Source organism: Xyrauchen texanus, chromosome 30 (genome assembly GCF_025860055.1).
Source record: "Xyrauchen texanus isolate HMW12.3.18 chromosome 30, RBS_HiC_50CHRs, whole genome shotgun sequence".
Classification (NCBI taxonomy): Eukaryota; Metazoa; Chordata; class Actinopteri; order Cypriniformes; family Catostomidae; genus Xyrauchen; species Xyrauchen texanus.
In genome coordinates, this window is record NC_068305.1 from 17,047,279 (window position 1) to 17,064,848 (window position 17,570).

The 17,570-nt window shown below is 39.8% G+C and overlaps 1 protein-coding gene and 1 long non-coding RNA gene across 2 annotated transcripts in view; one reads left to right on the forward strand and one right to left on the reverse strand.

Moving 5' to 3' along the window:
- Positions 1 to 17,570, forward strand: part of LOC127624382 (cadherin-2-like) — a 64,915-nt gene that overhangs the window by 25,461 nt on the left and 21,884 nt on the right. The window contains exons 3-11 of the mRNA XM_052099183.1: positions 3,716 to 3,924; positions 9,178 to 9,318; positions 9,404 to 9,559; positions 12,597 to 12,741; positions 13,238 to 13,410; positions 13,881 to 14,018; positions 14,115 to 14,300; positions 15,556 to 15,809; positions 16,459 to 16,601. Coding sequence (XP_051955143.1) covers positions 3,716 to 3,924; positions 9,178 to 9,318; positions 9,404 to 9,559; positions 12,597 to 12,741; positions 13,238 to 13,410; positions 13,881 to 14,018; positions 14,115 to 14,300; positions 15,556 to 15,809; positions 16,459 to 16,601 — 1,545 coding nt within the window. The remainder of the gene's footprint in view (positions 1 to 3,715; positions 3,925 to 9,177; positions 9,319 to 9,403; positions 9,560 to 12,596; positions 12,742 to 13,237; positions 13,411 to 13,880; positions 14,019 to 14,114; positions 14,301 to 15,555; positions 15,810 to 16,458; positions 16,602 to 17,570) is intronic.
- Positions 13,872 to 15,534, reverse strand: LOC127624389 (uncharacterized). The gene is made up of 3 exons (XR_007968149.1): positions 14,424 to 15,534; positions 14,168 to 14,265; positions 13,872 to 14,016 (listed from the first exon to the last, which is right to left on the reverse strand). It is a non-coding gene; the product is annotated as an uncharacterized LOC127624389 (long non-coding RNA).

A 17,570-nucleotide genomic window follows, 5' to 3' on the forward strand; every position in this document is an offset into this window, starting at 1 on the left:
TCACACACAAATACTGTTAAAACATTGGCTATGCGCTATAACGAAACAACACACACAAACAAACGTCCGTCGGCAGTGTCAGTCAAGAGTCATAGGCAGGGCTAGTACAATGTGACGTCACTTTGTACAGAATCTGCGAACGGCTTGTTCTGAGACCGTGCTTATGATTACTGGGGAAAAAAATGTATATACATTGTCAAAAGCATGGTGAAACAAGACACAGACACATAGAGTATCATGCTACATGATATCTAGCTAATGAAACGTTTCAGAATTGTAACTTGACACAGAATATTTTAAAAGTGGCGTGAGATACATGAAAATGGTAAAATACGGCAGTGTAGTGAATGTTTATATACAAAAATAATTTAAAACAGACTAGATGGGTCCCCTTTGGTGTTCAGGAATAGTTAGGACACACTAGGCCTGTTTGTCCTGCTCTCTCCGAGTATGAAAGGAGCACCAGTGAGCAGGGCCAAGGGTGCGATGATTTAAAGTAGGCATTGATGTTGTTGATGTAGAGGCGGTCATGAATTAAGGGAATGATGCGTTTTTGAAGCTTGGTTTCAATACCAAAAATTGCATTGGGGATTAAGTTTTGAGTTCTAAAATGTACAGTATTTTATTTTTTTTTATAGTAGATTGACCTCTTATGTGTCAAAACCTCAAGGAAAATTTGATTCCTCGTGACATTAGCCCTTTAATTTTTTTTGAATTTTTCACTTTTGAAAATTGAATTTTCCACTCAAAAATGTCTGTGGTCTCACACGCACACATAATGTGTATTAAGCCTCCTAAATCCCCACCTTTATATTTGGCACTTTGACAAATTATTTTCCATCTCATTGGTCAAGGTGACAGAAAATTTATATTTTTTATTAATTGCCTTTTATTAAGATTGTATTGGTTCATCGCCAGTAAATCATGAACCTGTGATTGACCCTTGTAGCAATATTAAAAGATCAGATACTTCATGTCACAGAATTTCACATTACCAATACTTAGCAAATAAAAGCAGGCATAAATGTCAGACCCTTTGTTTGATAAGAAAAAGATTAATGAATATAGTCAGGTGTAGAATATAATGGAACCAATATTAAAACCTTCATACACCATATTTAGCTGGAGGAACTTTGTGGAAAAATCTTTTCTGTTGTCTTTATCCTAATCGTATTGTGGTTCGAGAACTCATATGTGTCTTTGTTGCCAAGGGCTTTCAGAAATCCCACAAGTTACCTCAGATGTAAATAAATTAATTATTTTAAACAAACTCTGACTTAAAATAAATCACCCTTATAATTAAATCACTTTCCACTGTTTTTGCTTTAACCGTGTTTGCCCATGAGACGTGATGAGTAATGCAGCTTTTACGCGCCGCATTAAGCCACATTGCCTGCTTGAGTTTGCTGAGACGTGTAAAGACAGTGCGATGAGAAAAAAGACTCAAAGACGCAGTTTTTTCTTTTTTCCCTGTTAGAGGAACAGAGCTCAGTAATAGAAGGAGACAGTGCTGTAGACATTTAGCGGCTCTCTGCTCTAGATCACTATCCCCCTATCCTCATGAAAACTGCACAGGAAAATGCAGCTGCAGGCTAAACTGGTGCAGGCATCTAATAAAACGTGATTTTTGCACTTTGTGAAGCCAATCCGACACACACACACCCCGAGCACTTAGCTCACACCTGCACCTGCCGAGCGGGATATCTACTGCCATCATGGCAATCACGTTAAATTAAATGCTGTACTCAATGATGGGTACCAATGTGCCAGGGGAAGGGAGTATTTTCATTTGGAAGGGTTTACGCTTTACACAAGTAACGTACAAGGACACAGAGACTACCAATATTAACGATCAGATAAACATAATAATTGCTCTCCCCCTTCAGCAAGTCTCTGTCTAATAATCAGTAATAAGGTCTCATTGGTTGCCATGTCTAATAATAGTGACTGATTATTTTAGCCTACTATATTACCCTGAGAGGTCCTCACAAAATAAATGGTGATTAACGAGAGTGAGTGTTAATTTACCTATGGATCAGTCTTATTATTAAAAGGCACATCAGCATATTACCTCACACATATGTGTGAGAATCGCACACACACATACCTGGGATGTAACAAAGAGGTAACACCAAGAGGTAACAAAAAGAGCACCAACTATGAGGGAGAACATTTTGAAGCCTGTGCTCCCTGGTGTTTTTGTGTTATTTTTCTGTGAGAAAGAGAAAGTGCTATTCAAATATATATATTATTTAATTTTTTTACAATTTTATTTTTGTCTTTTTGTAATTTTTAGCTGAGAGAGAACAGGAAATGCTAGGAAGAAGGAGGGGGAATGGAATCAGGTAGTGACACAAACTGGACTCAAACTCGAGTCCCCATATGAACATCAAGGCTCAATGTTTCACTGCAAGTGTGACTCAAATTTAAATTTAAAATATTTGTTGTTTTTAAGATAGAAATGCTCATTCAAATGCAAAAAATTTTATTCGAATACAAGATGTATACCAAGCACTGATGTTGATGCTGGTGGAGGCTTTTGGCCATTGGGTCTTGCTTTCTTAAAGTGTTTTGCATCATAAGCAATGCATTTTAAAACACTGTCAAGATGAAAGGAGTTCAATTTCATAAAACTTGTCTCAAGATCACACGTTCTGTTCCATTCTGTGGCACGCATTCTAGCATCCTTTTTGAACAGTCCCTATTGTCCCATTGGGCTCAGATACCATACCACGGTAAGGTAGAGTCTGAGCCGTAAATGGCACTTCACAACCACGTGAATACCACTGCTATATATATGGTAATATTACTACCATGCATACCACTGTAATTAGTGAAAAAACTCTGGAATTTTGAAGGTGTTAAAATTTGAAGGAACTTTTATTGTCTTTTATCATATTTGGTTGCCGCCACTTTATAAAAGCAATATGGTTATAGGGGTTTTAGGCACTTGCAGCCTCTTGTATGTTATTGCTTTAATAGACTAATTTCAATAATTGCACATCCACTGCAGCTATACCGTGTCAAGTTAACGTGCAGTGAGAATTCACGTGTACCATCCACCTGGGCAAGATAATGACTGCTTGCGTTCTGCTTGAAAGATGAAAAATGTCAAACAAATGAGCCCTGTCAATATGAGCCTTCTTCCAAACAAATGTTTCCAGATAGGAGAGTGTCTCCGTGCATCTCTCAGTACCGGGCGTGTAATTGTCTGTGTTCTCTAATTGCAGCATAATAAATAAAGCACAGTCATTTGTGTATGTCTGTATTTCTAATGTGATTCCCTTCAGCGCTGTTCTGCCGAAAGCTCTCAACTCTACTTTTCACCGTTTTCTCTCTTTTTTTCCCCCTCATCTCTCTCTCTCTTTGTCTCTTCGGCTTCCCGTTCCTCCGTTTCTTGGCATACCTTTGGGCCTGCAGGGGATGTCTCAGCATGAATAATGCAGGAAAGCTTTAGAAGTTTTACCTGCTCTCCTTTCCTCCATTCTCTTTCTTATTTTCAGTTTATTTCTCTCTCTCTCTCTCGATCCCTCTGTCAGTGTGCACTTTCCTTTTTTTGTCTCTCCTTGTCCTCACTTTTCAAGTATAACCATTATTCCCTTGAGGTGAAGCAGGAATATGATTTTGTATGTGCTTGTTTTTAAAAAAAAGTTTGTAATTTAAAAACAAAAGCACACCTGCACTCAGTCCAATCTCTCTTTCTCTCTCTCTACAGTGGATTTTGTGGACTGTGGCAGAGGTTCCGGCTTGCGCTTCGAGAGTGGAGACCCAGCAGATTTTCGGATAGAAGCCGATGGGACAGTATTTGCAGCACGAACCCTACAGCTCTCCGACAGTATGGGGCGGAGCTTGGAGATTAAGGCCAAGGACATGAAATCTCAAGAACAGTGGCTGGTACATGTAAACTTCACCCAGTCCGACAAGGTATGGAAGCCAAGCTAGAGGGCCCATTTTATCTAGTCGACTAATTGGCGGGTCAATACCTGCCAATAAATATGCAAATTAGATGAAAGTTATTCAGTAAGTCTAATAGGATACATTAGTTATAAAAGTGTGCATTTGGACAAACTTCAAGACTTTTATCAGATGACACATTTGTATATATTATGTTTTTTCATATACATGCGTTTTTACAATCTATTATTTTAGATAAAGGAACACACTTTAATCTCACTCTTGAAAGTTTATTTTTATTAAATAATTTCAAGTAACACATGGACAATAAAGCATTAGATAATTGAATTAAGAACCTCTGAAAAACAAAGTTCACATATAACTACAGCAACAAAACCCCTATGGATGGTTACAGACAGGTGCTTGGAACACAATCAAATGTATAGAATGAGAACATACGTCTCACTGTAGATTGCAACAATGATTATAAAATACAAATAGCCACTCTTCTGCAGGTATTTCACTGGTAGACCTGAAGTTGCTATATCAATAAATACAAGTAATCTTATAAGCAACCTCTATGTGCATTAAAGGATTCTCTCCGGTCTTGATATTTTAGAGACTCACACTAATTTAAAATCCTCACTGAGACATCAATAGCAAAGTTTTAGTGTTTGGTTAATTTTATGAACTTCCCTAAAAAAATCTATTCAATAAAAACTGAATAGAAGTAATTCCATATCACTGGAAAACATAATAAAAATTTTTTTTGAACTAATTATACACATCAGACTAAAATGTAATACTACATACACTAGAAAAGAAAGTGATCTGCCACTGACAATCAGGAAAAAAATATTATTAAAATCAATAGTTGATCCGTAATTGACATTGCCTTGTCCACCATGTTTTTTTTTCTCCAACTCAGAAACTCCAGTCTGCTGTGATTGGTCATGAGGATCAGCAGCAGGGACTGTTGGGTTGTAGTCCGCTGTGGAGCTCGCACTGATGTGGGCTCAACCGAAGGGTGCTTTGAGGGTGCAAACAGGGCACTAGTGAGCGCCCCTCGGAGAGCTAAAATGTCAAATCGTACACCCTACGGTCTCGTGGACTTCACAGGGCCACTCAAACAAACAGAGCAGTATTTTATAGAGACCAAGAGGCCCTGGGAAAATAAATCATGTTTGGGAATAAATTTGTTTTGTTCCCTCCTCCACGATATATATACATCGCAATATCCAATTAAATTGACAACCCCCGGGCTGAGGGATCGGTGAATATTTTTGCTTTAGTGATTTTGCATTGAAAATGTATTTATTTAAAAAAACGAAAAAAACCTATATCATATACATTTCTTAATTCAAATTGCACTCAAAATGAAATTTAAATTAATAAAGTGATAAAAAAAACAATATATAAGTAACCACCTTTCGGTTTACTGTCAGGCAAGTATCTGTCTAAACATGCAGGTGAAAAATTACTTACACAAACAAAGACATAAAAACAATTATAGTGACGGTGCCGTTTTCGCCATTGCTCAAACAACAATTGTATAAGAATGATGGTATGTCTCTTTTATAATAAGCACATATAGTTTAAAAAAAATAAAAAATAAATAAAACTGCTGCAACAGTGATTGTCAGGGACATAATTTGATGTTCCACCTTATTTTCAGAGTTTGCACATTAACTTTATTACCACCTGCTGGTGGAGTCTCCAAACTGCAAATTGAGGAACTGATTTTAGACTTTGTGCTGAAAACAGACGTGCTTCTGAAACGTCTGTGCGCAATGAGCTATTGCTAGAAAATAGCAAATTGCCCTTGGCACCACTTCATTAATATACAATACACCCACAGCTTGCACGCATACACACAAATAGCTCAAACACTCCCACCCACGGCCACTTGCACATTGTGCTGGCACGTAAATTGCTCTTAGAACTAGCGCTCTCACAATAAGACGTAGCATGCTGTCGTAGCCTGCAGATGTTGCACTGTGCTTAGTTCAGTCATGATAATAGAGCCCACAGTTTTTACAGTTTTGAAGATATCAACCTACAATGTAGATTGATCAATCGTGTTTTGTCTGTTGAGTCTGTGAAACCCCTACCCTGCACACTCACTTGTTAGTAGAAAATGTAATCTACATGACTGCGAAATCACACCAATTATAACCATGTCATCGCTAACAGCTCACACCATTTCCAAATAGCCTCACGCTACAATTACGCCATCAAACAGCCATTGTGTGAATGTGAGCTCACAAAAATGTGTCTCTTCATCCGAGGCCCTCTGTGACAAAGCCAAAGCACTAATAAAACTATATTAGAAAATTAGCAGAGCACTAACACATTGGAAGTAGGGCTGTAATTAATGTTTAACGATGCTAAAGAGACATTAAGGCTGGAGGATAGATTAGACAGAGGAGATCTGGACACTCAGCTTGGGAACACTAACCATATGTCTCTTAGCCCTGCCTTCTGCTCTTAGACAAGGGGAATTAACTCTTTATTACTGACACGCATGTACACACTCATACTGAAGCCAAGGAGAATAGGACAAGAGGAGGGGAGCGGGAGAGGAGTTGGTGGGAGAGAGAAAGGTTAAGGGAGATATAAAGAGTGAGATGGTCAAGGAGGAAAATGAGGAAAGGGTGAAGGGAAGGGCTTGGATAGGGAGAAAGAGGGCAGGGCTCAACAGTAAGGATGGTTTGTTTGAGAGAGGCCCAGTCCCAATACCCACACTTGCGGTCTTGGCCACTTGAGTGCGCGTGTATGCGACAGGAAGTAAGTGTTCAAGACTGTCCCATGTCTAAAACATGCCAAAGCTCAGGGCACTTAACCAACACTAAATCCACACTAGTGCGAATACCGCTTCAGAGCAGTGTTTCAGGCTAAGTGTATCCCAGAGTTCATTGCTATCAGGAGCCACAACCCACGTACCCGAGCGATCGGTGTATTTTCACCATGATGTCAAGGGAGGCTTTTCAACGTAAGTTAATTATTAGAATCAGATAGTGAACCTTGTGAGAAGCATATATTTATTTTAGTATAAATTAATATATTCAACATTATGTAACTTGTTTTGGAATGACTTAATAGCAGCATCATAATTACAAAATATTAAGGTGACAGGGTGGGGCCGGGTCGTGATTATACACACCCGGTCCCTTATCAGGCTAATTAAGCCTCCGAGAGGGATAAAGGCTGACTGTGGATGGTGGTGCGAGACAGAGAGATCGTTTATGGCCAGCTGATCGTCATGTGTTTATGTTTGTGTCTTTTGGTTCAGTTTTACATTAAAATATTATTTATATTGTCAAGCCGGTTCTCGCCTCCTCCCTTCCATTAACACTTATTTATGTATATATTTATATACCTTTGTTATCCTTCTCACCCAGTAATCACATTTTGTTTGTTTTTGCCTAATACTGCTGGTGATTTTGGTAATGTATCAGTGAGTGTGACATACACTATGCAGTCTAGTAAATGTTGTTTTAAAATAAAAACAATAGTAATTACTACCACGGTTTCTCATCTTTATGTATTTGCAATATATGCTGTAATGTTTTTTATTTGGTCGTCTTATATAAATGACAAGCCAAAGCATATCATTTAAAAGGTTTTTATTAGTAGCTATTAATGGATCACACAGGTTTATAGATTAATTATAATTTTTTTTATTAGGTTTTATGCAGTGTATTGAGAAACAATGTAGAAAGAAATTGCTTATATTTTATATTTTACAGCAATTATTGACAATGCAATTTTACTGTTTTTAATGTGCAAAGTATTGAAAATCAAAACGAGTAAAAATAATTAACTTTTACAATTATTTTCACACAATAAAACATTAAAAAACATTTACTTACATATTTTGTACAGTACAATTTGATATGTTGATATATTTTACATTTATTTTTTTATTGTTTAAAGATTTTGTGATCATAAATATAATTTAAATCTTTTTTAAGTCACAAAATTATATTTTTTGTTTATTCTAACCAAATTATCTGTGTATTAAACATTAGTATCTTTTATCTGTTACCGTTGTTTTATAATATATTGCTATCAATAATTTTTTTTTTTTTAAATCATGGAATTTAATTGGTTAAAATTTGTGGGTTTTTCTTTGATGTTATGAATATTGTTGTTGCAAATTTAGCTTGTCAAGAAGGCAATGTTATCTGGCTGGTTGTATAGATGCGTTTTTGACAAAGTTGTGAGAATGACTTGTGATAGTATTGAAAGGATCAGTAAGAATTGTTTGGGGAAAAAATCAGAAACATATTATTTATTAAAGACCCTGTGCATTTTTTGTAAACAACTCAATTCATAATAATTCATTCAATAATATGTATTATTATATTTTTTTTTTCCTGGCACACATGGCTATTTATTTATTTTGTTGGTGGGGCTAGTGAAAATGTTGGCATGGCAAGTAAAAATCTGATCTACTGGCCAGCAATCTTACTGTAGAGCCCTGGAGGGTATGAGAAAATACTTAATAATAGAGAGAGAAATTGGAAACATGAGAGTCAGTGTGAAAGAAACAAGGCAAAATATGTTTTTGAATCTGTGCAATCTATGTTTATGTTGTCACTGAGTTTGTTTGGAGAGCACTGCGACTGAGGAGCTTCGACTGTAATGAGTTGGCTCGTCACCTGAGTCATAGCAGACAAAGAGATGCAGAGAGAGAAAACTAGAAAACCTACCACCCCACCCCACCCCCTCGCTGTCATTAACATCAATATTTCACCACAAGAGAGGGAGAGAAGATAGGTCAAGAGGGAGGGAGGCTTAGCTCATATCAATTGAAAAGAAATGTTAAGACGCCGTACAAGCAAATACACACAGAGATTGTAACCACATAAAGGATACTGTCTTCATGTCACCTTTTTCAGTGAAATTAACTTTTAAAGTGCACACTTTGAGGTGTTTTGTTCAGTTTTCTGCATAACACTATGAGTAGGGCAGATTTATGATCAAACAGGCTGCCTCTGGCTCTGAATAAAAGTGCTGAAGGAGCAAGCAGATTGAATGAGAATTCTACACACACACATTCACTGAGAGATGTTTTTCCATCTGAGGGATTTAATGATGGAGCAGCAATGATATTTATGACCCTTTTAAAGAGGGGTAAAGTTAATTTTGTAATTATTTGGGGCCGGGGCAGCCATGTTGAAAGTACTACAGTGTGTGTGTGTGTGGGGGGAGTAAATATTTATTGGCAGGGTGGGTGTTTGTGAAAGTAACCGTTGTTCTTTTTGTTTTTTCTATCAGGTGCCAGAGATATGGTTTCCACAGCACAGTATGGTTGTCATGGGTGACGGCAGTGTGAATCGTGTGAAAAGAGACTGGGTCATTCCACCTGTCAACGTGCTCGAAAACTCCAGAAAACAATTCCCTGAAGAGCTTGTCAAAGTGAGTGTTAATGCACAAGAACATTTTTTTATTTAATAATTCAGTTGTGCATTTATTCTGCAAAATGTGTGCCTTTGTATTTCAGATCCAGTCTGACAAGGATAAGAGTAACTCACTACGCTACAGTGTGACCGGGCCAGGCGCTGACCAAAACCCCACCGGCCTGTTTATTATTGACCCCATTTCAGGAATCCTGTCTGTCACCAAACCACTTGACAGAGAACATATCCCCAACTTCCATGTAAGTGTGTGCGTGCGCGCGTGTGTGTGGGCGGGCAGATATGAGTGGTTTACGAGGAAAAATGTTTAGGTTACAAACTGGCAATTTCAAGGTTATTATGCTATAAATATGGTTTATGAGAACATTTCTAGTGTCCCCATAATTCAAATCACTTAAAAAATACATACTAAATGATGTTTTATTAAAAATGCAGAACGTTTTTTGTGAGGTTTAGGGTTAGGGGTTAACATCTATATTTCATACAATATAAAAATAATTGTATCTATGGAGAGTCCTCATAATGATAAACGTACCAACATTTATGCGTGTGTGTGCGTGCATGTCTCCATATCCCTGGTTTGAGATCCATGCATCCCATCTTGGAAAGAGAGAAACACTCAAACTCACAATAAATTGCATATGTCAGGGTTACCATGGCAGCCGGTCTGAGAATGTGACCTCTAACATCCCTCTAATCCACTGTACCGTGAAGAGAGCAGGCAAAATTAAAGTCACAGGAGTTTATCCTCACTCTAAATCACACACACATTCATTCATTGTGCTGGTAGGGGGGCCTTCCCTAAATCAGGATTTTCCTAAGAACAATCCTCAATCTCCCCTGAAAGTAGTTAGAACCTTTTCCTGTGTTGTTTTAATATCCTTTCAATTTACAACTGGACCTGAGTGTCTGTTAACCTCCCTCAGTGATCACCTAATCCACATTCAAATTCAAATAACTATGTAGAGATTGCATTGATATGTAATGGTTTGCCTCCTAATGGTGTCAAAGGTGGAGCATCAGGCTTACTTTGATAAGCTCATGAATATATGCAGCAGACCAGTGTCAGAAATAAATGGGAAATATTTGTCCTATTGAATTGCTTTACAGGGGTATTTTTGGCCTTAATAAGGATATAGTTTTCTAACCATATAAAAATAGACTGTGCCATCCGTATATCAATCACTTCAATTTAATCAAATCATTCAAATAAATTCAGAATGTGAATAAATACATACATAAGATGTAACCATCAAATGTAAATTGACATACGTTGACCAATATGTCAAAATACATGACAAGCTAAACTCCATCTGAAAGTATTTTATACAGTAAATTGATAATTAATTTATAACTGTTATGCATGCACTTTCATGACCACATATTAATTGCAAGACTACATTTATTATTTGTACTTTTTGCTTATTCAATTGTCACTGGGCCATTTAAATGAACTAGTGAAGGCAAAAGGGCTATCAAAAATTTAAAAGACTGAAAGGAAAGTTAAAAGAAATGGTTCCCCTTCTGTCACTCATGAATGTAGTGACACAAGGGGTCTTTGTTGAGAGCCTCGTGTACCTCTGAACTTGAGAAAAGGCCAATGAGAAATTGGCAGTCAGAATTTGCATGTCTCGCCCCTGGACATACGGGTATAAAGGGAAGCGTGCGTGCGTCTGTCAGTCAGATTTTTCCTTCAGAGCCGAGCAGTTGTGCAGTAGCAAGCTGAGTCTCACTACTGTTCCACTCACCTCTATCAGAGCATTGCTGTTGGATCTACCGCGCGTTACCAGCGGCTTTCTCCCTCTCTGCACGCTGTGCAGTCCACGCCCCTGAGCGCTTCGACAGCGCTTCTATAAAAGACTGTATACCTCTAAAAGAGAAGTATCTTTCCCCTCTAAAAGAGAGTATTTTCATTCACAAAATAGCAATACACAGCAGGCGTCTTTCTGCCTCTGTGTAGTTCCTGGATGCGGCTGTTTTCTCTCCGCTCCTGATGGTCATAAGTGCTGCCTCACGTGTCTGGGCTGCGATCGCACGTATGCAGCATTTATGAATGGTTTATTTTCTCATTGCGAGATCATAGCCATGGCAATGTTGCGATCGCGGCTTTCTCCCTTCCGAAGGAAATCCTCTTCAGCCGCGCCTTCTTCCTACGGGATTAAGGAAAAATCCCCATGATCCACCCGCCCCCCCAGCATGCTCATTTGCTTCTGTCCGGGTCCGATGCAAGACCGGCTCGCCTCATGGCCAGACCGTTGTCTCATTCAGACCCCGCGAGCTGGATGATGATTGCGCCGCAGCATCGGAGAGCGTCACAGCGGCTTCTGGTGCTAATGACTCGTCTGGGCTGCCACCTTCGTGTCTGCTCGCCCAGTCTGAGGCTGACGCGTGGATGTCCCCTATGCTTTCCCAGGCTGCCGTGAATGCGAGGCTGGACTGGAAACTTCTGCCACTCATAGCCACCTCCGACTTCCTCTCACTACTCTTGAGAGTGGGGCTGCCCATGGGTACACTGAGGTCCCCCTGGTGGATAGGGCGGTTGCATTCCACCTGTGCCCCGAGAACGCCGCCACCTGGTGGGAATGTCTGGTACTCCCCTCCAAGGCCTGTAGGATGGCGTTGTCACTGACTTCGAAAGCCTACAGTGCCACTGAACAGGCCGCCTCCGTCCAGCATGCCATGGCTCTCCTGCAAGTCCACCAAGCTGCCCCCTACATGCTGCAGGAACTGCATTCTGCCACGACCTCGCTCTCAGAGCCACGAAGGTCACAGCACAGGCACTTAGGCAGGCGATGGCCACCCTCGTGGTCAAGGAACGTCACCTATGGCTGAACATGGTCGAGATGCGCAACGTTGACAAGGCTCACTTTCTCAATGCCCCCGTCTCCCAGCTTGGCCTCTTCAGCGACACCGTCAACAACTTCGCCCAGCAGTCTTCGGCGGTAAGGAGGCAGATGGAAGCGATCTTGCACATCTTGCTGCGTCGCCACCCCAGCAATTTTGTCACTTTTGGTGACACTTTTGTCCTGAACCCCATTTAATTTCTGACCCTTTTGCAGAACTAGGAGCCCAATATCTGCTCTTGCACACAAACTGCAAGCAGGTCAACTGTAGCAGCTGCTATAACCAAACATATGTCGTAAATAATTGGGGTTGTTGTTTAGATAGCTGCTCAGATGTAGACATGGGTGTTTGTTTTTTCAGCTTTTGTTGTCATGAAGGCTTTTCAGGCGGGTTAATGCAAATGGTAAATGTGTAAGTGTGTGTTTGTATCTTCAGCTACGTGCTCATGCCGTGGACATTAACGGGAACCAGATGGAGAACCCCATCGACATCATCATCAATGTCATTGACATGAACGACAACAGGCCCGAGTTCACACACCAGATCTGGAACGGGACAGTGGATGAGGGTGCTAAACCAGGTACACATGCTCATTCTTTAACAAAGGGTTCCCGCAGTCATGGAATTTTAAAATGGTGTTTTGTGTTTTCCAGGACTTGAAAAGTCATATAGAAATAAAGGAAAAAGTCAGGACATTATTGTCTGCACTTAAACATTTAATCAGCTCAGTACTGTTCTTGTGTAGATTAAAAAAATTTTGCAAACTGCAATCGTGATATCTAATCATTTGTGTGAATCATTTGTGTGGGATGATTCTATTCAATGAATCGGTCAAACCAGTTAACAAATTAGTGTAAATGATTCATTAGCAAATCATTCTGAAGTAAAATGATTTTTTTTTTTTTACACAAATCACAAATGACTGGAAAGTTAATGGAAAAGTCATGGAAATGTATTATTGGTCAAAATGTTGGGAAACCTGTTGTTAACAGTTTGATAAACGTCATGATCAATGAAGTGAAAATTAGTTTTTGTTTTTTGTAAGACAAAAGTTGACATTTATTTCTTGGCTTTAGGTACATTCGTGATGACAGTGACCTCCCAGGATAAGGATGACCCAAATACAGCCAATGGGATGCTCAGATACAAGATCCTCTCCCAGACCCCAGAGAGCCCCTCCTCCAATATGTTCACTATCAACAACAAGACGGGCAAAATCATCACTGTAGCTGCAGGCCTGGACCGAGAGGTACGGTGAAGTGTGTGCAAGTGTAATGCCAACAATACACAAAAATACTGGGTACGTTCACAGAGCAGCAGAACACAGTTGTCAGTCCTGTTTTGGTCTATTACTAAATACGGTTACATGAACACAATTTTCAGTTATGAACAAGAGTGACAACTGCAGTCTATAAGTGACTCCTCTACATTTTCAGAGGTCACAACTGAATTTTGAGAGTGAGTTCAGCTAGCCTGTGCAGTTTGAATGAATCAGAGTGGTCAAATAGCTGTCTGTCACATCATTCAATGTGATAGCCACTCTGTGCTGTTGGTCAACCAGAGGTTTAAGATCCAGTCACTGTCTTCCACCGCAGCTGATCCCATCATTTTTGTGGTCTGACTGTTTGAACTGTAAAGCCTATGAATTATTATTTTTTAATTCTCTGGTGATCCGTCCTGTTTTCAAATCTAACTTGTTTTGTTTTCTGTGCCGAGCAGAAGGTGCCTCAGTACACCCTGATCATCCAGGCCACCGATATGGAGGGAAACCCCATGTATGGTCTGTCCAACACCGCCACTGCTGTCATACGCCTGCTGGATGTCAATGACAATGCTCCAGAGTTCACCCGAGAAACTGTGAGTGACACAAACAGACACTTAAACACAAGTCTTGCAAAAGCCATCTTAGCTGAAAATCGATCTCTCTCTCTCTCTCTCTCTCTCTCACTGTAGTTTCATGGTGATGTCCCTGAGAACCGTGTGAATGTGATAGTGGCAAATCTTACTGTGACAGACAAAGACGAACCGGGAACTCCTTCCTGGAATGCGGTTTACCGGATCATATCTGGGGATCAATCCGGACGCTTCTCAATCCCTACTGACCCTGTTACCAATGAAGGACTTGTTACTGTGGTCAAGGTAATGCACATACACTGCAAGACATTGTAATACAGTGGCCACAGAACGTGTTTGGCCACTTAAGCAACACAAAACACAACACAAAATGAGGCTTTATGAATTGTGCTTCTCTCTATTACTCACCACTGTTGTGAGCCTGGCTGAAGGACACCCCTCAAAAGGTGCGGGATGATGATAATTCAAGGGAGGGACGTGTCATTCAACCACATCCACCCCAACTCCCCAGGGTCATCCTGGCGGCACCTTCTTCCTCGCCCCTATCTGTCTTTGTACTCCAGAGCTAGAGATGCTCCTTCTTCAGCCGTCAACACAAGAATGCTACTTCCACAACTAGGCCCTATGTTTGGAGTGGATGTGTAGGGGATACCTTTCCGGGTGCGCTCTCACACGCATTTGGGTGGGGACAGAGAAAAAAGGGTTATACATGACAACCTCAATCAGATGCAGAGTGAATGCTTATTAAATGCCACTTACCCTTCTTGGCAGTTGGGAGGCCGTCCCCATGTATTCTCCATCACAATCCAGGTTTTTCAGCTGTCTGGAAAAAGAAAGGGCAAGTTGCATTACCATTGTTTGACCTTCTGTGCTCTCTCCACTCAACCTTTACCCGCATTCTCCACCACAGTGGCGGGTCTGGCGGTGCATCTAATTCGGTACGCCTCATCATCCGCTGCCAAACAAGGATTTTAAATTGTGTCTCTCCTGCCCACTCCCGTTGTGAGCCTGACTGAAGGATGGCCTTCAGAAGAGGTGGGGCAATGATAATCCAAAGGAGGGGCGTGTTGTTCCACCACAGTCATTACAAAAATGGTTCAGAAAAGTAACATTAGATCTGATTAGCTCTGGCATCATTTGTTTGCAGATGCCACTTTATTTAGTTATCCATGAAATGAAATTCCTACATTTTAAGCATGACTTTAGTGTCCAAATACTTTTGAGCCCACTGCTATTTGCTAGAAGCTCGTATGCATGGGTTCAGATACGGAACAAAATACTTTCTCCACGGAAACAGCTTCAACCTGCTGTTCAGCTGAGTTAGTGGTTTATATGTCTCTTAATGAGTCATTCATAAATAATTATTCAAAAATGTCTGTATATTTAATTGCATCAAGATCCATTTATTGTGTATTTTGATTCCCCTAAAAGATTACAAAGCTACATTAACTTGATTGTGTGTGTGTGTGTGTGTGTGTGTGTGTGTGTGTGTGTGTGTGTGTGTGTGTGTGTGTGTGCGTTTGCGTGTGCTTGTTTACAGCCAATTGATTTTGAGATGAATCGATCATTCATGCTGACTGTTATTGCTGAAAATGAGGTGCCACTGGCGAGCGGGATCCATCGCACCCGCCAGTCTACATCCACCGTGTCCATACGCGTCATCGACGTGAATGAAAGCCCAAACTTTGACCCCAACCCCAAACAGATCAAACTGGAGGAGGGTCTGCCAGCATGGTCGATGCTAACGACTTTTACAGCACATGATCCAGATAGATACATGCAGCAAAGTATTAGGTAACTTCTAAATATATTTTGAATAAAATGTTATAAATAGGGGACATATCCAGCCCATTTATGGAGCTGCAAAAAACAATGAGCAGGTATGACTACCTAAGAGGCAGTGGTGGCTCAGCGGTTGAGGCTCTGGGTTACTGACCAGAAGGTCGGGGGGTTCAAGCCCCAGCACTGCCAAGATGCCACTGTTGGGCCCTTGAGCAAGCCCCTATGGCTGACCCTGCACTCTGACCCCACTCTGATATGTGAAAACAAATACATTTCACTGTGTATATATACAAAAATGTATATATACACAGTGTGACTGAAATAAAGGCTCCTACCTAATTTATATTTCAACACCTATTTGGTACTCATTTAACATGCAGAGGTTAGCCAGTTAAAGCAAATGTAATTTACATATATAAGTGTTAAAGGTACAGTAGCAAAAAAAACAACCAAGAGAGAGTGTAGAAAATGGTTTTGTAAAACTAAGTTACTGTTTTGTGTTGCTAAAAACATGGTGGGGGGAGTAAATTCGTAATATGGCCCCTTTAATTTGTTGTCATTGTATTTCATTATGTTATTTTTTTCCCCACTTCAATGGTTATTCTGTTAAAAAGTAAATGTAAACACCCTCTTTTTTTGTGCATTTGTGTGTGTTTTAAAGGTACTCTAAGCTGTTTGACCCTGCCAAATGGCTCGAGATTGACCCTAGCAATGGCCGAATTTCCACTATTGCTGTATTGGACCGCGAGTCTCCCTATGTCAAAAATAACCTCTACAATGCCACATTCATGGCCTCCGACAACGGTACGTAGATAGGAACGGGTTTGTTTGTTAAAGTAAATGTACATACGCAGAAGCTGTGGCTCAGTTGAAATTCATTACAGGTTCAGTGTGGATGAGTGATTTCATTGATCTGAGCTCTAAAGAAAAGCTTTCAACCGTAAGACTGTGGAGATAAATACACACCCAAACATCACCAAAAATGTATGCAAACTCATTCTGAATGCCTATATGCTCACGTTCTCTTTAGAATGGGTTGTGATGGTCCACTAGTCATCAAACAATTTGTGTGGTCGACTAGATTATCAATAAAAAAAAATGTGTGTGTGTGTGTGTGTGTGTGTGTGTGTGTGTGTGTGTGTATATATATATATATATATATATATATATATATATATATATATATATATATAGCCTATATATTTGTAGTTTTTATATATTTTTTCATTCCCTTTAATTAATTTCCCCACTGCTACATATTCAGTTTGACTTTTTTGACTTGTGTCGGATCTTGAACTGTTTGACCGTGCTGTCACAAGTGTTTTAAAATTGCGTATTAAGTTAAAAATAGGCCAACTTTTAAATAATGTGTCTTGTTCTGTTCCATTCAGATGCGCTCCATCTAGCTCAGGTGTTTTTATACTTTTTGATGCCAGTGACCCCCAAATACGATGATCCCTTCTGAGGGAACCCATTGTACTAAAGCAAAACATGTTATTTACATTTTACTTGGAATATAATTACTTTTTATTAATTTGACAGTGATTAAAACTAATTATACAGCGCTTTCTTAAGACCAATTAGTCGAATAGTCATTTTTTTAAAAGATGTAGTTTTGGACATCCCTAGTTTCTCCTGGTTTTTCTTTAAAGCTGTCTCTCCCTCTAACACACATGCACATACACTAGCCACTGTGTGAATGATTGTACAGAAGTCTGCTAGGCCCTATTCTGCAATCGTGTTTAACATTCCCCCTGCATCAGAGCTGTGAAA